At 40.7% G+C, this 26703-nt stretch overlaps 1 protein-coding gene across 2 annotated transcripts in view; it reads right to left on the bottom strand.

The window, feature by feature from the left end:
• Window positions 1–202: 202 nt before the first annotated feature.
• BHMT2 (betaine--homocysteine S-methyltransferase 2) overlaps window positions 203–26703 on the bottom strand; it is a 36973-nt gene continuing 10472 nt past the window's right edge. The window contains exons 4-9 of one of the 2 annotated variants that reach the window (XM_030800512.1): window positions 25968–26159; window positions 23901–24048; window positions 23478–23660; window positions 22993–23221; window positions 13432–13546; window positions 203–242 (exon numbers count right to left, since the gene is read on the bottom strand). In XM_030800512.1, the coding sequence (XP_030656372.1) occupies window positions 237–242; window positions 13432–13546; window positions 22993–23221; window positions 23478–23660; window positions 23901–24048; window positions 25968–26159 (873 nt within the window). In that variant the 3' untranslated portion in view covers window positions 203–236. Of the gene's footprint in view, window positions 243–13431; window positions 13547–17429; window positions 18399–22992; window positions 23222–23477; window positions 23661–23900; window positions 24049–25967; window positions 26160–26703 lie in introns of those variants that run through there. The other variant, XM_003261513.3, reaches the window with a different exon arrangement.

Below are 26703 nucleotides of genomic sequence, written 5' to 3'. Positions count from 1 at the left end.
AGAAGCACTAAGTTCTTGGAATAGCCATTCAAATCTTCATTTCTGTCATCTTTGTGAGCTGCTAATAGATGTCTTAGTTCATCTTTCTCTGTTTTAATAGGAAAGGGTTGGAGTGGATGCTATAGATCCTCTTTTTCCCAGGGGTCTGATACATGATGTTTAAGTGGTCCATCAGCTCCAGTATGTAGCTCCTGATCTGGGGAGTCATACCCCAAGGACAGCCCTGTGACTTGGTCTCAACCCTGCAGAAGAAAGAAATACATAGCAGCCTGGTGGGTGTGTGGTGTGAGGAGAGATGGCAACAGAAAGATCAACAGCAACTCAGGGGATAGCTGGTTATAGTGGGATGAGATGTGGATTCTAACCCAGGGGAACTTAGACACCAGCACCACACTGAGGAGCTTACATGTGATGGGAAATTCACTACCAGGTTGGAATCCACCCCCTGCCACCCCTTTTTTTCTCATACAAAACATGTTGTTTTCTCATTCCCACTTCCTGATGGTTTGCACATAACTGTACTAGTCAGTTGCATCTGAAGAGGATTTAGTGAGGGCTTTAGCTGGTGCTGATGCTGGAAATCTTTGCCTATGTAAAGCATTTCTTTGGGGGTAAACTAGTACATGACTTTAGTCTACTTTAAGATTATTATCAGTACACGGCCCCCTGTTGACTTAGAAAAGTAGTGACACATTTCTGACTAGCAAAATGGTCATCACTCAACAGCTTCTGAACTTCAAGAATAGAGGAACATATATGTATTTTTTCAACTTAATACATGCATATAATAAGAACCCCCAAGTATTAAATAAGGATATACATAAAAGTAGGGTTCTCTTTAACTTACATTTTCCCAGCTTCAACTTATTTGGTATTTACAACCTATCCAGCTTAAAGAATTTTTGAAAGAAGTTAGAATTTCCAAAAACCAGCTTCCAGTGATACCCTACACACCCACCAGAATAACTAAAATAAAAAATATGAAATTTGGGGGGAAGATGGGGAGCAACTGGACTCTCATTAGTGCTGATAGCAGTGTACATTGGTACAACTGTTTAGAAAAAAAATGTTTGGCAGCATCTATGAGAGCTTCACATATCTGTATCAAATGATTCCACTCCTGGGGGGATAATGTATGCAAATGTTCCCCCTGAAAAACATGCACAAGGATGTTCAAAGCAGCTCATTCATAAATGGCCAAGACTGGGAACTATGCAAATAGCCATCAGTAATAAAACAGATAACTAAGTTGTGGCATATTCACACAATGGAATGCTATATGCAATGAGAATACATGACTTATAACTACAATATGGATGAATCTCACAAACGTAGTATTCACTAAAAGCAGACACAAAAGGGCAATACTGTAAAATTACATTTGTATGAGGTAAAAGGCAGGCAGTACAAAGCTATGCTCTGAGAAATCTCTATTGATATCCCAGGGAAGAGGAGAGTGAAAAGAAGGAAATGAGGTGCTGGTAATGTTCTATTTCTTGATCTTACTGCTGTGTGCATGACAGTGTTCAGTTTATGAACATTCATCAAGCTGTACATTTGCGACTTGTATACTTTTTTGTATATATCTTATACCCCAATACAAATGTAAAAGTAAAAATAAAAATGACATGAAACAGCTTCTTGACATTTTATGAATTCCAGGAAAGGCCCAATTAAATTAAATAAACTAAAAAAACTAACACAAACCAGTCTAGATTTTGAATACAGTCATTTCACTTGTGGTAAGCAACTATTTAGGTAGACAGTGTTAAATCCAATACTTTCTTTATTATAAAGGTAATCCATTTTGAAAAATAAATTCAGATATATATGAATAAATTCAGATATATCTATATAACCCAGTGTTTAAAACGTCATTAATTGTTAATGAGATGAATTATACAATCATGATCTAGAATAAACAATAAACAGGAAAAATTAAAACACTATTTTATATTGCCAGTTTCATTTTATTTTTAAGTGGCTGTTAAAGGAGCATTGCATAATGTATACAAGATTCATTTTTAAAAAGTTAATCTCATTTTAATTAATTAATTTTAATTAACTAAGTAAAATCAGTAAGACAGTCATGTGGCTCAAAATTCAAAAGTTAGAAAAGGGTGTCTTGTCCCTCAAGCATCCAATTCCCCCAGTCAACCAAGTTTTAGTTCTTTCATGTTCAGTCAGAAATGTATGTACAAGAAATATGTATAAACACTCTGCCCCCACTGAACCAAGTGGTAGTACACTAAAAACACTGTCTCCATTTTTTTTTTTTTAAGAGGCAGTGTTCAGATCTGTCACTCAGGCTGCAGTGCAGTGGTGCAATCATAGCTCACTGCAGCCTCAAACTCCTGGGCTCAAACAATCCCCCTGCCTCAGCCTCTCAAGTAGCTATGATTATAGGTGTGTGCCACTGCATCTGGCTCATTTTTTTTTTTTTTTTTTGTAGAGATGGGGTCTCCCTACATTGCCCAGGATGGACTGGAATTCCTGGCCTGATATGATCCTCCTGCCTTGGCCTCTCAAAGTACTGGGATTACGGGCATGAGCCACTGCCCCTTGTCCCATATTGTTTTTTTGTTTTTTTAGAGACAGAGTTTGGCTCTGTCACCCAGGCTAGAGTGCAGTGATGTGATCTCAGCTCATGGCAGCCTTGACCTCCTGGGCTCAAGTGATCCTCCCACCTCAGCCTCACGAGTAGCTGAGACTACAGGTGCACACCACCATGCCCAGCTAATTTTTGTATTTTCTGTAGAGATGGGGTCTCCCAGTGTCCTGCCCAGGCTGGTCTTGAACTCCTGGGCTCAAGCGATCTGCCTACCTTGGCCTCCCAAAGTGCTGGGATTATAGATCTATACCAGTACACTGTATAGATACACCAGGATTTATTTGGCCTGTTCTTACTGATGGACAGTAACTTTATTTTCATGTTCTGCTACTTCAAAGAAAGCCAGAATGAATAACTTTTCACATACATTATTTCATATATTTGAATAAATATCAGTCTAGTAAATCTGGAAGACAAGTTAACATTTTATTATCAGACATTCATTTGCTTCCTCTACTTGGTTATTTTTGTTTAGAACTTAGGACAATCAAAACTGAGTTTTAGGCCAGGGGCAGTGGCTCACACCTGTAATCTCAGCACTTTGGGAGGCCAAGGCAGGTGAATCACCTGAGGTCAGGAGTTCGAGACCAGCCTGGCCAACATATAGTGAAACCTTGTCTCTACTAAAAATACAAAAATTAGCTAGGCATGGTGGTGCAAGCCTGTAGTCCGAGCTACTTGGGAAGCTGAGGCAGGAGAGTCACTTGAACCCGGGAGGCGGAGGTTGCAGTGAGCCAACATTGTGCCACTACACTCCAGCCTAGGCGACACAGCAAGACTCCATCTCAAAAAAAAAAAAAAAAAAAAAAAAAGTGAGTTTTAGAGTTAGAAGTTATAAGCTTTTCAGATGGAAGAGATTGATCCATTCATTCATTTACTCCTTCAACAAATATGGAATTACAGAGAAAAGAGAACACTTATACACTGCTGGTGGGAATGTAAATTAGTTCAGCCACTGTGGAAAGCACTTTGGCGATTTCTCAAAGAACTCAAAGCACAACTACCATTTGACCCAGTAATCCCGTTATTATACCCAAAGGAATATACATCATTCTACCATAAAGACACATGCATGCATATGTTCATTGCCGCACTATTCTCAATACAAAGACACAGAATCAACCTAAATGCCCATCAATGGTAGAGTGGATAAAGAAAATGCGGTACGTATGAGATCATGTCCTTTGCAGCAACATGAATGGAGCTGAAAGCCATTACCCTAAGTGAAATAACACAGGAATGGAAAACCAAATAGCTCATGTTCTCACTTATAAAAGGAAGCTAAATCTTGAGTACAAATGGACACAAAGAAGAGAACAACAGACACCGGGGCATACTTGAGGGTAGAGGGTAGGAGGAGGAAGAGGATCAGAAAAACTACCATGCTTATTACCTGGGTGATGAAACAATCTGTACACCAAAACCCCGAGACACGAAATTTACCGGTATAACAAATTTGCATATGTACCCCTGAACCTAAAATAAAATTTAAAAAAATAGAAAACAAATATTTATTGAGCCCTACTTTATGTAAGATACTGTTCTCTGTAGTGAACAGAAGGGACAAGATTTCCTACTATCTGGTGTTTACATTCTGGTGTGTGTGGGGAAGAAGGGAGAGGAGCATAGACAATACAAAATAAAAAGTCAATGACAGTCATGCGCTGCTTAAGGATGTTTCGTTCGTCCCATAAGATTATAATGGAGTTGAAAAATTCCTATTGCCTAGTGATGTCTTAAATGCTATAACAACAAAGTGCAGCATCTTACTCGAGTGTTTGTGATGATGCTGGTGTAAATAAACCTATTGTGATGTCAGTTTTACAAAAGTATAGCACAAACAATTATGTATGGTACATCATACTTTTTTTTTTTTTTGAGATGGAGTCTCACTCTGTCACCCAGGCTGGAGTGCAGTGGCGCGATCTCAGCTCACTGCAAGCTCTTCCTCCCAGGTTCACACCATTCTCCTGGCTCAGCCTCCCAGGTAGCTGGGACTACAGGCACCCGCCACCAGGCCCAGCTAATTTTTTGTGTTTTTAGTAGAGACGGGATTTCACCATGTTAGACAGGATGGTCTCGATCTCCTGACCTTGTAAGCCGCCCACCTCGGCAGGCGTGAGCTACTGCACCTGGCCTTTTTTTTTTAATTGGGACAGAGTCTCGCTCTGTCACCTAGGCTGGAGTGCAGTGGCGTGATCTCGGCTCACTGCAACCTCTGCTGCCTGGGTTCAAGTGATTCTTGTGCCTCAGCCTCCCTAGTAGCTGGGACTGTAGGTGTGCACCACCAAGACTGGCTAATTTTTTTGTGTGTTTTCAGTAGAGATGGGGTTTTGCCATGTTGGCCAGGCTGGTCTCAAACTCCTGACCTCAGGTGATCTGCCCGCTTCAGCCTCCCAAATATAATACTTGACAATGATAATAAGGGTCTACATTACTGATTTGTGTATTTAAGATACTATACTTTTAATCATTATTTTCTGTGTACTTCTCCTACTACATTGTTATCATAGGAGGTGACAGCTCCATGTGTGTTATTGCCCCTAAAGACCTACCCGTGGGACAAGATGTGGAGGTTGAAGATAGTGATATTGATGATTCTGATCGTGTGTAGGCCTAGGCTACTGTGTGTTTGTGTCTTAACTTTTACAAAAAAGTTTAAAAAAAAAAATTTAAAAATAGAAAAAAGCTCATAGAATAAGGATATAAGGAAAATATTTTTGTACAGCTGCACAATGTGTGTTTTAAGCTGTGTCATTACAAATGAGAAAAAGTTTTTTAAAGTTTATAGTTCAAAAGCTACAAAGAAAAAAGTTTTGAAATAAATTTAGCCTAAGTGTACAGTGTTTATAAAGTCTATGGGAATGTACACTAGTGTCCTAGGCCCTCACATTCACTCATCACTCACTCACTGAGTCACCCAGAGCAGCTTCCAGTCCTGCAAGCTCCAGTCATGGTAAGTGTCCTACACAGGTGTACCATTTTTTAATTTTTTTTTTTTGAGACAGAGTTTTGCTCTTTTTGCCCAAGCTGGAGTGCAATGGCACGATCTCGGCACACTGCAACTTCCACCTCCCAGGTTCAAGTGATTCTCCTGCCTCAGCCTCCGGAGTAGCTGGGATTACAGGCATGTGCTACCATGCCCGGCTAATTTTTTTTGAATTTTTTAATACAGACGGGGTTTCTCCATGTTGGTCAGGCTGGTCTCAAACTCTCGACCTCAGGTGATTCGCCCGCCTTGGGCTCCCAAAGTGTTGGGATTACGGGCGTGAGCCACCGCCCCAGGCCCATTTTTTATCTTTTTAACAATTTTTTATTGTATCTTTTCTATGTTTAGATACACAAATACTTACCATTGTGTTACAATTGCCTGCAGTATTCTGTACAGCAATATACTGTACAGGTTTGTAGCCTAGGAGCAATAGACTATACCACATAGCCTGCGTGTGTGAAAGGCTATACTATCTAGGTTTCTGTAGGTACCTGCTATGAAGTTTGCACAACAACAAAATTGTCTAATGATGCTTTATCAAAACATATTCCTGTCATTAAGCATGGGTCCAACCTCCAGAACCATGAGAAATAGATCTCTGTTCTTTATATGTTACCAGTCTCAGGTATGTTGTTACAGCAGCACAGAAATGGACTAAGACATCTGGATACTTCATACAAGTGAAATCAGACAGTATTTGTTCTTTTATGACTCGCTTATTTCACTTAGCATAATGTCTTCATGGTTCGTCCATATTAGAGCATATGTCAGAATTTCCTTCCTTTGTAAGACTGAATAATATTTCATTGTATGTATATACCACATTTTGTTTGTCCATCTGTTGATGGACACTTGGGTTGTTTTCATTTTTTATCTATTGTGAATAATGCTGCTATGAACATGGGTGTACAGATATCTGTCTGATTCCCTGCTTTCAATTCCTTTGTGTATACACCCAGAAGTGGAATTGCAGGATCATAAGATAATGCTATTTTTAATTTCATTAGGAATCTTCTTACTGTTTTTTAAAGCAGCTGCACCATTTTATATTCCTACCAACGGTGCACAAAGTTTCCAGTTTTTCCATATCCTTTCCAATACTTGTTATTTTCTGATTTTTTAAAAATAGTATTTATCCTAACAGGTGTGAGTGGATAGCTCATTGTGCTTTTGATTTGCATTACCCTAATGATTAGTGATGTTGAGCATCTTTTCATATGCTTTTTGGCCATTTATCTTCTTTGGAGAAACATTTATTCAAGTCCTTTGCCTGTTTTTGAATCTGGTTGTTGGTGTTTAGTTGTTGAGTTGTAGGTGCTCTTTATATATTCTGAATATTAATCCCCAATCATATATATGATTTGTAAATATTTTCCTCCATTCTTCTTTTTTTGTTTGTTTTTTCTTTAGATGTTGGGGCTTAGAGTGTGACTTGTCAAGATCATAAATACCTTTATTGGAGCCACTGGAACTTGAACAAGGGTCTCCCTACTCCTACCTATCTTCTTTTTTACTATGTGACCTATCTCCTTAATATTTGGTCATATCAACCAACATAAAAAGTAGTTTGACCTGTGGTGATTGCTGTTGTATAGGTAAAGTATCAACTAACATTTTAGCTTGTCCTTTAGATGACCCAGGCCCTTGCTGCTATTGCCTCTTCATCTCCTTGCCCACCATCCATTGTGGTGATGCAAATACAGAGACGGGACTCAACTGGGTGCTTTAGTTACCTTAATTAATTAATTAATTAAATTTATTTTATCCATTATATCCTCCTTAAAATGTTCTGTTCTGCTCTTTAAAATGTTTTAAGAATTAGGCTGGGCATGGTGGCTCACGCCTGTAAACCGAGCACTTTGAAAGTCTGAGGTGGGTGGATCACCTGAGGTCAGGAGTTTGAGACCAGCTTGGCCAACATGATGAAACCTCATCTCTACTACTTGGGAGGCTGAGGCAAGAGAATATTCTTGAACCCGGAAGATGGAGGTTGCAGTGAGCCAAGATGGCGCCATTGCACTCCAGCCTGGGCAACAGCCATTGCGCTCCAGCCTGGGCAACAAGAGCAAAACTCCATCTCAAAAAAAATAATAATAAAATAAAATGTTTTAAGAATCAGAACATGGTTTCCAAAGGCTATTTATTTATTTTTCAGATAGAGTCTCGCTCTGCCAACCAGGCTGGAGTGCAGTGGTGCAATCATGGCTTCCTGCAACCTCGAACTCCTGGGATCAAGCGATTCTCCCACCTCAGCCCTTGCTCTCTAAGTAGCTGGGATTATAGGTACACAACACCATGCCCAGCTAAATTTTATATTTTTTGTAGAGCCAAAGGCTATTTGTTTACTTTAATAACTTTTCACTGCTTTACAGTGACAGCTGATAGGTTTTTCTACCACATTTTAAAGAAGAGACTCTCTTTTCCTAGATGGTTACAGGCCCTTCAGTGAGGACGTCAGGCTTCCATGCCTCAAATTAATCCTATAGCACCAATGCTCATCATTGCAGGCTGCTGCCTAGTATAGTGCTTGGCACAAAGTAGGCCCCCAATGAACAGTTGCCAAATGAATGCCATGATGCCACAAGAAGGGGAGAGTATTTGTAGGGAAAGCGGGGCCCAAACATTTGATTTAGGAGGGAGAAAGGAGCAGTATTTCTACATTATGGCCCCAGTGGAAATTGGTTTTATTTCTCTCATTTGTCATGTTTGTCTCATTCTTCATGTTTGGTGCTTCAGGATACAGCACACCTGGAGGCAGAAATAAATCTCTCCAGAACACAGCAAGCCCAAGTAGCCTTTCTAGCTAGATGGTGGAGGGAGTAAAACTTGGATCTTTGAGACCAAAGCATCCTGCTTTGGGATAGTATTGGGGGAGGCCCTGCAAAAGGATTCTTAAAAATAAACAATGAAACTATTTTGCCTTTCAACATGATTTCTGTTTCAGCCGTGATCTTGAGTAAATCATTGAACTCTCCTGAGCCTCTGTTTCCTCACCTCCACAATAGGGGAACAATGAGGAAAGCAGGGAGCTTCCCTAAGCCAAGTCACTTTTTCAAGGCACCTAGCTAGAAGCAGCGGGGCTGAGATCCAAACTTAGGCAGTCTGGCCCACATCCTTAACACCCCTTTATGGCTGTACATTCAGGTAACTGTGAGAGTTTCGATTTAGTTAACACTATTCATATTCTTCATGTTTGAAACTGCTTCCCTCTCATTGTAAAATGCAAAGTCAATAGTTGCAATTGAAGCAGGAAAGAATAAAGACTCCTATCCTTTTCTTTTTTTTTGAAAAGATAAAACCAGCCAGGCGTGGTGGCTCATAACTGTAGTCCCAGCACTCTGGGAGGCCGAGGCGGGTGGATCACGAGGCCAGGAGTTCCAGACCAGCCTGGCCAACATGGTGAAACCCCGTCTCTACTAAAAATACAAAAATTATCCGGGTGTGGTGGTGTGCGCCTGTAATCCCAGCTACTCGGGAGGCTGAGGCAGAAGAATCGCTTGAACCTGGGAGGCAGAGGTTGCAGTGAGCCGAGATCGCACCACTGCACTCCAGCCTGGGTGACAAGAGTGAAACTCCATCTTAAAAAAAAAAAAAAAAAGAAAAAGAAAAAAAAGAAAGAAAAATACTGAGCACACAAAACAGACCATAACGATTTCCTCAATTTCTCTCATCAGGAAAAGATAATTTCCTTGGGCTCTAAAATGCTATATATCTATTTTAGTATTTTATTTGAAAGAAAATTTGGAAAAATAAATTTAGCAGGTTAAGAGTTAAATGTAAATACTCTATTTTAAATCAAATCCTCATGATCATTAAAATTTCTGGAAAACTTAAATGGATTCCCCTCCTCCATTTATTTTTTTACTTCAATGATCACTAACTTGTAGTCTTGCTTGTGAACCCATATATGTACTAAATATGATATATATCTCATACACAGGATTAGATTCTAATGTAATAACCTCATAGGAGTATTTCTAGTCGAAATATGATGATAAGACATAAGCCCTGTCTCTGAAAGCCCACATCTATTGCAAAGCTGAGCATCTATTCTTGGGCGACTTAATAGTTGTAATAATACTAAACATTAATGAGCACTCACCCTGCTCCAGGCACATGGGTTAACTCGCTGAATCCTCCCTATGGCCCTAAGAGTAGGTGGAGCTAAAATTCCTACAGATGAAGACAGCAAGGAGCTTCCTCAAGCCAAGTCACTTGTTCAAGGCACCTAGCTAGAGGTAGCAGGGCTGAGATCTGAACTCAGGCAGTCTGGCCCACATTCCTAACACCCCTCTATGGCTGTACATTCGTGTTACAGTAAGAGTTTCAATTTAGTTAACACCATTTATGTTCTTCTTGTTTGAAACTGCTTCCCTCTTACTGTAAAATGGAAAGTCAACAGTTGCAATTGAAGCAGGAAAGAATGAAGACTCCTACCCTGTTTTTTCAAAAAAGATAAAACTGAGCCCACAAAACAGACCATAACTGTTTCTTCAATTTCCTTTGGAACAACTCAGTGGGACTAGGACTTTCAAAAGGATTATTTAAATGCTTATCTTCCTTGTCTCTCTGCTCTTACCTCTTTGTGGCTTATTCTTAACACAACAGCCAAAGTAAGCCCGTTCTTTCCCTGTTGAAAACCTTTCAGTATCCTCTCATGTTGCTCGGAGTAAAAGCCAAAAATCCTTGCTAAGACTCACAAGTCCTCACATAATCTGGTATTTCTCAGATCTCATCTCCCATTGTCCTCCCCTCCTTTCACTATGTCCCCAGCAACCGTGGCTTCTTGGCTGTTCCTGGAACATGACAGGGAAGCTCCTGCCTGGGGCTTGGGCTTTCTGGACTTCTCTTCCCCAAGAAACCCGTGCAGCTATTGTCCTTATCCGCTCCAGGTCTTTTCTTGAAAGTAACCTTTCTAGTAAAGGCTTTCAGGGGTCTCCCTGGCTAAAATTTCAATCCTGCCTCACTGATGTAAGCTCTAGGATGACCAACACTGGCCCAGGCCAGAAGTGGTTCCCAGGACACAGGACTTTCAGTGCTAAACCTGGGTTAGTGGGGCAAACCAGGACAGTTGTTTACCCTATGTAGTCCCAGCATCTAAAACAGTGACTGTCTCATAACAGCCTTAACATATATTAGTTGAATTGAATGAATGAATGAATTGAATGAATGAATGAACAAGTAGGTAAGAGAAAGTAGTACTTTTGGAGGGGAGTGTAAGATGGTATTTATTGCCTCTAAAATCAGAACATATAGGTGTATCTGTCCATTAGGGCAAGTTGTAGGGCTTCTTCAGCATGGAACGAGGCCCAACTTCTATGAATGGGGGATCAACCTTTCCTTATCTTCCTATCAGAAAAGTATGCTTTATCAATTTTGCTGTTATTGAAAGTGGTTTGAAATAGGGTATCCCACACTCATGTTTTAGTTGAACAGTTAAAATTCTTGTGTTGGTTTTACTTTTTTAAGACTTTAAAGTGGTTCCCATATTTTAATTTTTTTTTTTTTTTTTTGAGACAGAGTCTCACTCTGTTATCCAGGCTGGAGTACAGTGGTGCGATCTTGGCTCACTGCAACCTCCACCTCTCGGGTTCAAGTGATCTTCCCACCGAAGCCTCCTGAGTACCTGGGACCACAGGCACACGCCACCACACTCAACTAATTTTTCGTATTTTTGGTGGAGATGAGGTTTTGCCATGTTGCTCAAGCTAGTCTCAAACTCCTGAGCTCAAGTGATCCACATGCTTCAGCCTCCCAAAGTGCTAGGATTACAGGCATGAGCCACCATGCCCAGCCAATGATGCATTTTTGAATGTGCACTTTTTTCCATTGCTAATGACCCTGAGTCCTAACTCTCTCCTCTGTCCTAAATGCTTCCTCATCTACTCCAGTCTGGGCCTTCTCGGGGTTGCCCTCTGAGCCATTCTGTTTGCACAGCCTGCCATTTCACTTTCTGATGACCCCCATTTCCTCCTTCCAGTCTCTTCAACTTCAGCTTCTTTAAACGAGCACAATCTGATGCTGTGTGTTCTACACCATGTGCATGTTCTTCAAAATACTTTTGACAAGAGGATTCGGCAAGGCAACATAAGACAGTAGCTTATTCATCTTTGCATCCTTTGACCTTAGCATGGTTTGTACATTCATTTACTCATTCATTCATTCAACAATTTTTTTTGAGTTCTATAATGTGCCAGCTGCTGAGAATACAACAATTAACAAGATGTTTTCAGTGTCCTGTTGAGTAGGGAACAGGCAAGTAAACAGGAATGACCAAGGGAGTATTAAAACTACATTGAACTGGCCGGGCATGGTGGGTCACGCCTGTAATCCCAACACTTTGGGAGTCCAAGGTAGCTGGATCACTTGAGCTCAGGAGTTCAAGACCAGCCTGGCCAACATGGTGAAACCCATCTCTACGAAAAATACAAAAATTAGCCAGATGTGGTGGCGGGCGCCTGTAGTCCCAGCTACTCAGGAGGCTGAGGCAGGAGAATCACTTGAACCTGGGAGGCGGAGGCTGCAGTGAGCTGAGATCTTGCCACTGCACTCCAGTCTGAGCAACAAAGTGAGACTCCATCTCAAAAACAAACAAAAAAACCAAAACAAAAAAGCAAAAACTACATTGAACTTATTCATGATAAATACAGGTTACTATGGAACATAAGAGAGTGACTATCATAGTCAAGCACTAAATAAATGTTATTTGAACAATGAATGAATTAATGAGTGATTGAATGAGTGAATAAATTAAAAAATGGTTGAACATGATCAGTTATGAAAGCCCAGAACCCTCGAGGTGAGTAGTCACCACCAGATGAAAAGATTCGCCTCCAACTTCACTATTTTGAAAGGCTGGCTCATCTGCACTTATACCATGGAAAATACAACTTTTATTTCTCTTTCTCTCCTCTTCCCACCTCTGTGCTCCAAATAAATAATGGACGTTATAAATGAAATGTGACTGCCAGAGTGCCAGCAATAGCACCATTAGCATGCCCCATCTACTTTTCTCAAATCCTTTCATAAAACAACACTGATATGAGGCAAAATTGCACCCTTCTGCAACTCTTTTCAGGATTTTCATTACTGATTAAATAAAATATGTGCTCACCTTCAAGGCAGCTGACTGTACAGCCAAAGTGAGTTGCTTAACTTTGTTTACGATTTTGCATAAAGTTTCAAATCATGGCCGTGATCATTGCAAAGCAGGAATTGTTTTTCCAGCTGACCCTCGCCCCTAGTTTCAACGAATCTCTTCGATCCCTTTCAGCTGGTTTCCATGCCAGCTATTTGCTGGTCTGCATTGCTGAGTCTATGCACAGCAGGGTTTATCAGAGGGCCATCTGCTCTTCTTGATAACTCCAGTACAGCAAACATCTGCTGTAGAACTGGAACTAGCTAGTTCAAGCCAGTTTTTCTTAATTGCACTGTGTTTTTTTTTGGCGGACAATTACCTTCTCCTTAATTTCCCCCTACCAAATCAAAACCTGTGGAAATCTTGCCTTTTAAAAACGCCTCCTTTTTGTATTCTAAAATATTTAGCGTAAATTATAAATAGTAATCAACATTTAGTATGCATTTTTAAAAATTGTATTATTTCCAGAAATTAAGAACATTTTCCTGCATTGCCAATATTAACCTGATTCCTTAGTCAAATTTGCCCAGTTGTTCCCAAAAGACCTCTTATAGCCAGTTTGTCTCAACCAGGACCATGCATTGCATTGGTTTGTCATATAAAGATGAGCAACTCCAACACAATGACCTGTGGAAAAGACCAGGCCAGCCGGCCTATAGAATATAGGATTCACCTGATTGTGGTATTTACCTTGTTCCTATATCCCTTGATTTCACTGAATTGGAAGTGAAATCTGAAGGCTTGATTAGATTCCCCCAGGCGCTTCTGGCTGGTGTACATCATTGGTAATGTAGCGTTTCCCATTCTGTATCACAACAGAAAACTCATGTTATCTGATTTTTCCCCTTGGAATCAGAAATATTGACATACGTTTTAAAACTAATTTATTTTGTAGAAAAAGTAATACCAAACCATATTAACAAATGTAGACACTAAAGAAGGGTATCAGAGAAAAGGAAGTCTTCCTCCTACACCACACTTTCCATCACCAGTCTTTCTCCCCTAGGAGGGAGTTCCTTCCTGAAATACTCTGTGTACACACAATGGGAGCATACTTTCATTTAACAATATATGGAGGAGATCCTTCCATCTTGGCACATGTTGATATAATGTATTCTTGTAATGATGCCATGCTTTAACATCCTGTAGATGTTCCATAATTCACTTACTAATATGTCATTGATGGATATTTAGGTGGTTTCCAGACATACATATTTGCATATATATGAACATAATTGCAGATTATATTCCTAGAAGTAAAATTGCTCATCCAAGGGCATGTGAATTCTAAATTTTGTAAATATGGACAAATTGCTTTCCAAATAGTTTGTACCAGATTACGCTTCTACAAAAAGCGTATGTATGAGAAAGTCTCTTCCCCTGCACTCTCATTGACATATTATCCACTTTTTGATCTTAGTTGATGATAGGTGAAAAAAGGTATCTTGTCACTTTGCTGTGCATTTACCTAATTTTGAATGTGTTTATCTTTTTCTATATTTAATGGATTAAGGTAATTATTTCCTAATTTATAGATTAAGGAAAGTATCCTTTAGTTTATTAAATGTATGCAAATATGTGTGGCAGGATATTAGTACTCAGATTGTGTTATTCTGTTCCCTCTCACCCTTTTTTCCCAGTACTGGAAAGATATAAGGCAAATATTTCCCCACCTCTAATAAGGATGCCATTGAGAAAAGAGGACTTCACTTTCCTATTGCTTTTGGAGTGATGTCCTGTTATAATAACAGATGAAGACAAGAAAGTTTTTCTGAAAACCTTACATAGTTGTGGGGATTGAGGGAGGTGGGGAGGAGGCAGTACAAAGTGCACGTCGCGGGCACAGGAGCTGACCATCAATCCCCAGAAGTTGCCCAACAAGGGAGAGGACCTGCTTCTTGGAAAGGAAAGAGTCAAGTGGGGCTGGCAGGTACCACGTTACGGGATAACATATGAATGCCCAGAAGCTGTCCGAGCTCTGTGTCAGTGCCTGCAGATCCAGCAACCTGGCCCTCACATCATCTCCACGAGGTGCACTGTGCTTCCTGGGGCACCTGATCCACACCCTCATATCCTACACCTGAAACAGTGACCATCAACACGGCTGATGGTGATGATGCTAGTGCTGACCCCAAGGCTTTGCTTGGTCCCAGCTGGGTACACTGTCCTCTCATAATACCTGTAAGCCCAAGAAAATGGAGTGGAGTGGGGTTCTGAATGCCAATCACATAGGTGAGCCCCCCTCATAACATCTGCTTGGGTTCAGGGAGGTTTGAATGAAAGCAGCTCAAGACCCCTTTACTGGAAGAGTGGTTGCTGACCTCTGTTACACACTTTTCCTATTTGCCTTTGCCTTTGTTTAGAGTATTTTTGTGTGAGTGTTCATACATTTAAAGTTTTTATATGGTAGAATTTATCTTTTTTTCTTTCTTAATTTTTATTTTTATTTTATTTTATTATTTTTTTGAGACAAGGTCTTGCTCTGTCACCCAGGCTGGAGTGCAGTCATGTGATCACAGCTCACTGCAGCTTCGACCTCCTGGGCTCAAGCCTCAGCCTCTTGACTAGCTGAGACTATAGGCATGCACCACCATGCCCAGCTAATTTTTGTATTTTTTTGTAGAGACAGAGTTTTGCCATGTTACCCAGGCTGGTCTCAAACTCCTGTACAGTTTAGCACACCTAAACTGTACAGTGACTAGATAAAAGTCTTCATTTGTGCTGGTGCAGACCCAAGGAAGGGATTCGGTGTGGAGACATCTCTCCCTCCTGATGTACCTTCTTCACTCTTGCTATTCTCATGATGTCCTGCACTGCCCTCTCCACAAAATCTATGAAGCAAGCAGGAGATATGGTGTGAACAGTCCTCCCCTGGAATGTAGTGTTCAGGACTAGATACTAAAAATAAGCAGAGGCTTTGGTACCAGAGTGTTCCCATTAGAGAGTCACCGTGAGGATGAGGGGATTGGAAACCAAGTCAACATAATTATATTATACTATATAATGTGCAATGAATGCCTATTATACGACATGCACTGTTTCTAAGAAACTTATCTCATTTAATCCTCATAGCACCCTAATAAGTATGGTTCTATTTTACCCTCATTTTACAGATGAGGAAATTAAGACATAAAGCTTAAGTAACTGTCTAATGTCACACAGGTAGATTTGATAAAGCACATCTTAGCCTATGCCTTTTGGTTGAAGGAAATGAGGACAAGTAAGTGTAGGAAAGCCATACAGCTATCTTTAAATTTCAAAGAATTATATGGAAGAAATTATAAATTTTCCCTATAGGTGCTCAAAGTCTACAGGTGAGGGTCATTAATAAATAGATTTCTAGTTAATATATGGAATAACTTTCCAGAGAATGAAGTGTTTCTTAAAAAGGAGTAAATGATCTCAAGAGGTAGTGAGTTACTATTTAAGGGATTCAGACAGAGACTGGATGGTCCTGATGAAGATGCTGGCAAGGATATTCAGGTATTTAATTGGTGGTTTGGATTAGTCACCCTTAAGGACCCCAAAGGCCTTGAGATGATGGTAAATGATTCACTTTCTAATTTCCAGCAGGGTGGGGTTGTGTATTATGGGTAAAGTGGCTACATCAAATAAATTCCAGGTTGTCAACATTACAGAAACAGTCATGGCAGGTTTGAAGAGTTAATTCATAATAAGGAAAGTTGATAAAAAATACTTTGAATCCAGTGACAGAAAAATTTGGATAGATTTTTGACAAAAAGCAGCAGCTGTGTGCATGACAGATGCTGTGTAGTGCAGTAGCTAAGGGCATGGAGTCTAGAGCCAGCCCCATGGGTTCAAATCCAAATTTACTAATTTCACATTTACTAATTGTGTGACCTCAGGCAAGTTACCTAGCCTCATTAAACTTCAGTTTCCTTACTGTAAACTACTGTGTTAAACACTATCTAATTTTGAATCCCTGTTGGGGGGTATATGTAGATGAGATCATCTTTAGAACAAAGCCTGGGACATAGTGAGTAATAAATATTTGCTAGTATTATTCCAAAGAATGTTCATGACATTTTCGACATTCAAACAGTATAAAAGGTACATCATTTTAAATTTTATTGCCACAAATTGATAAATTGTTGTGAAAAAAGAGAAACTGGCACACATGAAATAACACAAACATAAGAAAATATTAGACCAAAATAGATTTGAACTCTGTCTCCCAGGCTGGAGTGCAGTGGGGCAATCTCAGCTCACTGCAACCTCCGCCTCCCAGGTTCAAGCAATTCTCATGCCTCAGCCTCCAAGTAGCTGGGATTACAGGCATGGACCATCATGCCCAGATAATTTTTGTATTTTATTTAGTAGAGATGGGGTTTTGCCATGTTGGTCAGGGTGGTCTTGAACCCTTGACCTCAAGTGATCTGCCCGCCCCAGCCTCCCAAAGTGCTGGGATTATAGGCATGAGCCCCTGCCGCTGGCCTAAACTCTGACTTTTGAAAAGGTTTTCTAAAACTTTATTTTTAAACAATCAACAATAAGTATTTCACTGTGCACCTATTAGTATGTCTAACACAATGCTAAGTAGGGGGAATTATGAGAAGCTTATAAGCTTATCAAATGATCTTGTCTTTAAATAGTTTATAACCTAGCTACCTGTGATTATGAAGACACATTTTAAAAATTCTAGGACCTAATATCTTTTTGTTTGTTTGTTTTTTTTTTTTGAGATGGAGTCTCACTCTGTCACCCAGGCTGAAGTGCAATGGCCCGATCTCGGCTCACTGCAAGCTCTGCCTCCCGGGTTCAAGCGATTCTCCTGCCTCAGCCTCCCGAGTAGCTGGGATTACAGGCACCCGCCATCATACCTGGCTAATTTTTGTATTTTTGTAGAGACAGGGCTTCACCATGTTGGTCAGCTTGGTCTTGAACTCCTGACCTCAGGTGATTCACCCGCCTCAGCCTCCCAAAGTGCTGGGATTACAGGTGTGAGTCACTTTGCCTGGCTGGACCTAATATCTTTAGGTAAAAATCATTTTGAAAGTAATCACTTTGGATAGTTACACATTTATTTCAATAATGCTACCATTGCTCAAAACATTCTTTACATCTTTTCTTTGGGATTGCCTTTGGAGTCATTGTATAAATCATTAAAAAAAGCAGACTCATTGCTTTAGTTTAGTGTTGCTCTATCATCCTCAAGTACCTAGCTTAGTCACTTGAATTATTCACTAGCTTTGGGTCTCAGTGACTTCTGATTATTTTAAAGCGTCAAATTCACCCTCAAAGACAAGTTTGGCTATTCTTGATGATCTTCAAAGGAATGCACCACAGCATTATTGGACAGTAAGTTCTTGTAGAACAGGGTGCCTCTCTCGCTTCTCTTTGCATCTCTGGTAGCGTCTGTTGCAGTGCTTAACCACAGCAGGAGCTCAGTATGTACGCACTTGTGGGCTGGAAGGGAAGGGGCTGCAGCACCTCAGCTGCTCAGCAGCTGGAGATAGCAGGGCATGGTGAGGATGAAGGCGAGGAACAGTTCCAGGTCAGGCTTGAGGGCAACTTTTTTCTGTTCTATTATTTCAGGGTTTTCTTTCACTACTCCTTAGACGTCTGGCTTTGACAGCGAAGGACAGAAAGGTCTGCCTGAAGCTGGCAGCAGATTCTCCCAATACTCCCTTCGAGCCCTGTGTTTTAATATATACATAATTAATTAATTAAAAGTCTTACCTATAAGTCCAATATGTCATATATGTATATGTGTATGTATATGTATATAACCATACACACACACACACACACACACACAGAGTCAAAACTTGGTGGATAATCAGGCTAAAGCAGAACTTTTGTTTTAACATATAGACAGAAAACTATGTCCATATCCATTAATGCCAGGGGCCTTTCTTACATTTCAATAACAATCATTAGGTTTCATACCACCTTTCAGAAAAAGACAACGTATTTCAATTTCATATACTTTTTATTTTGAGACAGGGTCTTGCTCTGTTGCCCAGGCTGGAGTGCAGTGGCACAGTCTTGGCTCACCACAGCCTAGACCTCCTGGATTCAACCAATCCTCCTGCCTCAGCCCCCCAGGTAGCTGGGACTACCGGCGTGCACCACCACACCAGGCTAATTTTTGTATTTTTAGTAGAGACAGGGTCTCCCCATGTTGCCCAGGCTAGTCTCAAACTCCTGAGCTCCAGTGATCTGTCTGCCTTGGCCTCCCAAAGTACTGGGATTACAGGCATGAGCCACCATGCCCAGCCTTAAATTTCATATACTTTTATGAATTATATTTATTCTGAAATTTCTAACAGAGACCTTCTAACTCTATCAATATTTTAATGTAATGAGACGAATATGAGAGCAGTTTTTAATGTAATGAGTCAAAGTATAATTCTCCAAAACGTAACTAAGAAAACAATACAAATTACTTTACCAATATTTGTTTCTTGTTATTAGACAAAGGAAGAAGAGTACAAAGGTCCCTGGTCACAGCCCTTTCTGATAAATATATTTTTATCATTTTTTCCACTTTACTTACAAAACAATGAATAAATCAATATTTTTGGATGATGAGATGTCAGAAATCTAGTGTTTATTGTGTAATCATAAATTTCCGTGAATATCAGTAGGTTTGGGAGTCAGGGTACAAACGGTGTCTTCTTGCTTTGGTCTATAGAATAATGTTTTAATTCTAATAGCTAATGAATTTTAAGGATTCCTAGAAGATGATAATTAAATAAACTACTCACTTATTTAAACTATTTTAATCATCACCAAAGTATGTTTTCCTCACCTTTTAATTATATTTATATTTAGTACTTTTTAAAAAGTATGACACATATACAAAGCATCTTCTCTGGTAAATATCCATATCTCCTAGAAGAAAGTTTTGGCTAAGTGATTCTTGCCTACTTTTATAACCTAAGTAAATTTGCATTAGGCAAGTTTTCCCAGTTCAAAAATGAAGACTTTCAAATCCCACTGAAATGAATAAATAAGCACAAAATGGGTGAAGTACATGAGAGTACTGAACAGAGAGAAGACAGCAGAGATTGTGACTAGTTCTAGAAGATGGAAGGGGGATGGAATTATATCAACAGATATACATACATATGTATATATATACACACACATACATACACAAAAGATAGTCTATCTATATGGAGAGATGGAGGAGAGAGACAGAGTATGAGTGTGTGTGTGTAAAATATGATCCATAACAGAACAGTAATTTTCTTGGGGCCCCAAGAAAAATGTCTTCAATAATAAAGTGATTTACTGTAACAAACAATATAATTTAGAAATTATAAGACCTCAGGGAAAGTGAAGCCCTGTTATTTTTCTTTCCACAATGAAAAAGGAAGTTAATCAGAAATCCCTAGAAAACCAAAGGCTATACAAAGAAAGTCAGACCAAGTATGAAGCAAATTGAAATATGGCATGGATTTGGACAACATATCCACAGGAATGTAAGAGAAGAAAATTCATTTGACTTTGATGCTTGGAACATTATCCAACAAGTAGCTCAAGTTTTGTAAATATGATTATTTCTCTCTATCCATGGTCCCATGCATACTACTTTGTTCTGCAGTGAACTTTTTTCTAAATGCAACAATTTTCTATTATTCCTGCAACAGAGTATTAGATTGGAAGTTTGATGGAAACACCAAGGCATGACGGATTTTAGGTATCAAGGGGAGTTGCAAGACAGACACTGCGCAGAAGTTAAAAGGAGGTGGCCACGAACCAGCCAGATGACTCACTGACTCTCCCCTGGAAAATCTGGACCGCAAGAGAACAATGGGCCAGCTCTTTGCTTGTGGGCAAAAAGGGTGCTGTTAAATTGGGGTCAGACCACACTCTCAGGGCTCGTCTGTAGAAAGGAAGGGTGGAAGCCGTTTTGAGCCTAATGAGAGCGAGAGAGCCAGCCTGAGCTATCTAAAATCTGGCCCAAGAGAATTACCAGGAAGGACAATGGGACCCCCAAATCAGAGTATATCTGGAGTGACCTGGTTGAAAAAGCCACTGTCTGAGGCAGAAATCACAGTCAGAAAAATGCCTGTGGCATGAGAAGTACAGACAAAAGTTTCCAGTGGAAGCCTCTGAAGACCCATGAGCATGCTCACAAAGATCTGCCAGGCTCAGAGGATGCCGGCTTCCTATCAGGGTGCCAGGCAAGCAACAACGGTCTTACTCCTTCGTCCGTCCTCTCTCCTCTTACTTTGAATCTGAGGAGGCCAGAAACCATGGTAGCAAGGTGGGAAGGGAAGGTTGGGAGCATAAGACAGAGAAAGAGAAGCAGCACGCTGGCCTCTCCTGGTTTACTGTCTGTGGAAGGCTGTCGCTGGACAAAGGAAGAAGCTTCAAGTTTCAAACATGCTCTGAGTTTTGATTTGACATGAACCTGAACACTTTTTTTTATTTTTTATTTTTGGGCTTTTTTTGTTTGTTCATTTTGAAATGGAGTTTCATTCTATCACCCAGGCTGGAGTTAAGTGGCACAATCTTGGCTCACTACAACATCCACCCCACTAGATTCAAGCAATTCTCCTGCCTCAGCCTCCCGAGTAGTTGGGATTATAGGCTCCCACTACCACGCCAGGCTAACTTTTATATTTTTAGTAGAGATGAGGTTTTGCCATGTTGGCCAGGCTGGTCTTGAACTGTTGACCTCAGGTGATCCACCTGCCTCAGCCTCCCAAAGTGCTGGGATTACAGGTGTGAGCCACTGTGCCCAGTCCTAAACACTTTTAATTACTGAACTGAGACTATCTGTGAAATAAAGTGATTATGGAACTTTCCATTGCCTAAGAGCACCCAGAGAAGTTCTAGAGCTTGTCAGTATTTTCAAATAGGAACAAACGAAGGAATTCATTGAGTAGGTTTAAAGGGATAAAGGGAGACAAAAATAAAAGTGAGTTCTAATTATGTTTCATGAGTTCTGCTTGTTTAATATAACAATTATAATAATATTTTAAATGTTATTCACTGATTTTATATTTTCAGGATCAACCTACAGAGAAAGCTTGAAAGACAATTATAACTATAGAATAGAACAAAATGGTTATAAACCTTGATGATAGTAAAGTATGGTAAAACTTAAAGACACCAAGGGGTAGATGAGAGAGGGAAGGTGGAAAGAAGCAAAGGGGAATCTATTCTTATTTTACAGAGAGTGGAGTCAAGAGATTCCTGCCTTATATTGACAAACTAAGAAACAGGTGGTTAAATATATAATTTTAACTTAAAAAGATATCCAACAGAAGAAATAAAAGTGTAACGAATCAAAACTGGAAAAAGGAGAACGGGGAAAAGGGGGAGACGATGTGATTTAAATCCCTCAGCTTTCATAAAGGGTTATCAATAATAACCACTTAAAACTGATGACAAAAGAAATAGAGGTACAAGATTTCAAAACACAAATGACAAACAGGTTTCCTCTGTGCCATGGTCTGACCGTCTGTGTCCCCACAATGCATATGTTGAAACCTAGTCACCAATGTGATGATATTAGGAGGTGGAGCCACTGGGAGGTGATTGGGTCATGAGGGTGGAGCCCTGATGAATGGGACTAGTGCCCTTAGAAAAGAGGCCCCACTCTAACTTTGGGAGGCTGAGGCAGGGGGATTATGAGGTCAAGAGTTCAAGACCAGCCTGGGTATCATGGTGAAATCCCATCTCTACTAAAAATACAAAAATTAGCTGGATGTGGTGATGGGTGCCTATAATCCCAGCTACTCGGGAGGCTGAGGCAGGAGAATTACTTGAACCTGGGGGGCACAGGTTGCAGTGAACCGAGATAGTGCCATTGCACTGCAGCCTGGGCAACAGAGCCAGACTCCATCTCAAAAACAAACAAAAAAGACAAGAGGCCCCAGGGAGCTGTGGTGCCCCATCTACAATGTGAGGACACAGCAAGAAGGTATCATCTATAAGGAATGCCTGCTTCCTTATAGATGGCCTTTATCATCTCTAAGGCCTTCACCAGACATTGAATCTGCTGACACCTTGATCTTGGACTTTGCAGCCTCCAGAGCTGAGAAAGAAATTTCTGTTGTGTATAAGCCACCCAGTTTATGGTATTGTTCTAACAGCCCGAATGGACTAAAGACAATTTTGGGAATGGAGCTGGTATTAGGAAGGGGATAATTTTTACTTTTCACTTTATACATTTCTATACTTTTTGTCATGTGCATGCATGACATTTATGACAATAAATAAAATGAGATTAAAGGAAAATAATAAGAATGTTAATTTAAAAATACTTACCTTGCTCTAATCCAGGGTTTGGTGTGCATGTCCAAACCACTTCCCCAGCTGCCATGTTTTTCTGAAGCTGGTGGCAAAAAGCCCCTTTCTGGGGCCAGCTCCTCTGCAATTGCCCTGATGTGGTAGGGCTCAAATCCACAGCACCCGCCAATGTACCTGACCCCCAGGTTGTAGGCCTCTCTGGCGTATTTTTGAATATCCCATCTGGTGGCAACTCTGGACTCCAGTCCTGTATCACCATAGTTAACAGCATTTCTGTTACTGTTCTCATTTTCAAATGATGGATGCTCTAATGAGCAGTTTTTCTAATTAAAAAAACTGTAAACTTTAGATGATGCATTATTCTGATAGCTCAGTTTTGGTTAACTCTGAATGTTTTGCCATATGCAGTCTCTTATTGTAAAACTGGGCCACAATTTATTATAGCCATTTGGATTTTGTCACAATGAGAAATACAAGGACCTCTACTATGCACCTGAGCTTACCAAAGGGATATTCTGGGAGATCCACAAACCCCTCTTTGCCACAGTCAGGCGTGTGGAACCCCAGGGGCTGCAGCATGAGGTGTGCTTTCAGCCCTGCCTGCTCAAGACCCTCCTTCATGAGCTCCATCGTCTTCAAGCTGGTCTCGGGCCCAAAGCGGCAGTTCACGCCAACGATGGAAGCCCCTGTGCAAAGAAATAATACTTACATTTTATTACGTATTTATTTGTTTATTCTTTTTTTTTTAATAGTTGGAAGTTACCTTAGAGGTTAGCCATCCCCCTCTACCTCCCACAAATTACAGATAAGAAAACTGATTGGAGTTAATTCTTCTATTTCCAAACTGCTCTCACAATATCAAGCACACTTTGTTAAATTTCGTAAGCAACAACTGAGCTGTGTGTCACTGTATGGGTCCAAATTACCTGCCTTCACCAGCCTCACAGCACATTCTCCGGGGGTTATATCATGCATGTCTCCCTCTGGGCCTATGCACATGGTAACTGCCACAGGTCTATCTGATTCCTTTAAGACTTCCACAGCCCACACAGCTTCTTCAACATGCTCAAAATACTAAGAGAAATGTCACTTTTTCTACTGGTCCAAACATAAAGCAGATTTTGAATGGTAAAGGTAGATACAGCAAAACAGTTATAAAAATTACCAAATAGAATACAAACATATATACAATAAAACTCGCTAAGGAATGTATGTCTATCAGACTGACTAAAGAATACCTTTCCAAGTAAATATTTTCATTCCTATAACAATAACATATAGTTCATTCAGGGATCATTGATTCAGTGAGATGATGCCTATTAGTGAAAAAGAAGAAAACACACTCAGAGGTTTGCAAAGTAATTGAGTATTTTAAATCATAATTTTGAAGGAGGAAACATTTTGCTAATAAATTTTAGATTCATCTCTTAAAAAACTGGGGTAATCTCTGAAACAATGAGTAGCTTATCATGTGTTACACTTCAAAGAGCTTTTATATTCACTTCTAGTTAGATATTCATAAGTGCTCCATAAAGTAGGAAGGGAAGTACCATCTCCCCGGATGAGAAGATTGAGGCACAGCACAGGAGAAATAGCTACTCCCTGTCTTTGCCAGTGGTGGACATGACATCTTGTCTGGTAAACCCATGTCATTTTCTGGGGTGCTTCCCAGGAAGCCCCTTCAGTGCCACAGCTGAAAAGCTGACCTTAAGGCAACTAAAGAAAAGCCAGAAATCTTCCTGTTTCTTCCCTCTTGAGTTAGAAACAAATTCTGCAGAAGCAGTGTGAGGAATTACGAGAGAATCAAAAGACGGGTTCTTAAACAAACAGAGTGGTGTCATCATCCATCTGGAAAGCACAGAGGGTGGAGTTTGTGCTTGTCCCTGCAGATGACTGTTCCCAAGGGGGTTGGCCAAGTGTGGGCAGGTGGATGAGGCAAGGTTTTCAGTAGAGTTCAGTGGGGTCACTAGGGGGAATAATGGTGACAGCTATTCTCTCTCTCTCTCTCTCTCGACAGAGTCTCTCTCTGTCGCCCAGGCTGGAGTGCAGTGGCACCCTATCTTGGCTCGCTGCGACCTCCGCCTCCCAGGTTCAAGCCATTCTCCTGCCTCAGCCTCCCGAGTAGTTGGGACTACAGGCTCCCACCACCATGCCCAGCTAATTTTTGTATTTTTAGTAGAGATGGGCTTTCACCTTGTTGACCAGGCTAGTCTCGAATTCCTGACCTCATGCCATCCACCTGCCTTGGCCTCCCAAAGTGCTGGGATTACAGGTATGAGCTACCTCGCCCGGCCAGGGGATATTCTCCTGTTTGGAGTAAAGTTGTGGGTTGAAGGCATGACCCCAGGCAGTAGCAGTTATGTTGGGAAATGGGGAATGAGGACTTTCTTTTTGGAAGCAGAGGAAAGAGAATGTTCTGGGCCTTCACATCCAATCAATGACCAATTCTTACTGATTCTTCCTTCAAAATGTAACTCACATGTCATAGCTTGAGCAAAAGTAGAGAGGCAAGAAGAGCAAGACACGGATGGAGAAGGCTATGGAAACTACTGGGTGCTGAGCATTATTGGTGGGGCCTGGATGAGCCTGGACAGCCACCACCTTCTAGGCCTTGCTCTCTCAGTCCCCAGCCCACACATGCAGTGCCCTCCTGCCTGTCTTCACCCTCTGGAGAGGGTGTTCCTGGAGGCACTGTGCCCTGTGCTTCCTTCTAGGTTGTAGAGTCCCCCGAGTCAACTTCTGCAGCCACCCAGACCTTAGAAGATAAAAGGCTACGGTCAGGCCTCTCTTGGTTCTGTCCTTTGGCTCCAAGAGAACCTAGCATACCAATGAGGAAATGTTGGCCTTGACTACCATACATTTAAATAAACCTTTGACCATCCACATGGAAGAAATGAGGGCAGAATGTCGTCCAATACCCTCATGAAATGTGAAGACTCTGCAGTTATGCTTGCAAAATAGGTTCAATCCTTTTCCTCTAATACTAGCCTCACCTCTGCAATCAAGAAGTCCACATTTTTCCAGGCAAAAACTTCTAGCTGTTGTCGAAAAAGTTTTTTAATTCTAGCTTCATCCTTGTGGTATTTGTATATTGATGTCTGGCAGATCCCCCCTGCTACCAAAGCATCACCTTTGCCAGCCACTTCCCTGGCGAGGTCACAGGCAGCAGCGTTTACATCTTCCCACTGAGGTTAGAGAGCAAGAGTTCAGCTGGTGAGCCTAGCAGTTTGAAGGTAAAATATAAAAGATAACTAAAGGGACAATCAACAAGTAAGATGAGTATAAGCCACTTTTTTCAATGCAAGCAGAGAAGACCAGTAGAGTTGGGTACAATCTCCTCTGTTACCATGACCTTGTATTTCCATTATTGTACTTACCACATTGGATTTTAATAACTATTTGTTTGCCTCCCATACTTGACCTTGCACCTCCAGATAGGGTCTATGCCTTTGTATCATCTCTGAGTCTAACATAGAGAATGGACTATAACAGATATTCAGTACATGTTGGTTGGTTGAATGAATTAATGGGCATTAACATTTACACGTATTAACATTTTACATTTGCAGAATATTTCACAATACTTTCACATCCTTGGTCTTACTTACTCTTCTCAACAGGTCTATGAACTTAAGCACTACTGTTGTCTCCATTTGACAGAGAGAAAACCAATGCTCAATGCAGGTAGGTGTCTTACACAAAGCCACACAGCCAATAGATGGCAATGCT

Source organism: Nomascus leucogenys, chromosome 2 (genome assembly GCF_006542625.1).
Source record: "Nomascus leucogenys isolate Asia chromosome 2, Asia_NLE_v1, whole genome shotgun sequence".
Classification (NCBI taxonomy): domain Eukaryota; kingdom Metazoa; phylum Chordata; class Mammalia; order Primates; family Hylobatidae; genus Nomascus; species Nomascus leucogenys.
The sequence above is the reverse complement of the archived record's forward strand: the minus strand, read 5'-3'. Positions and strand labels throughout refer to the sequence as shown.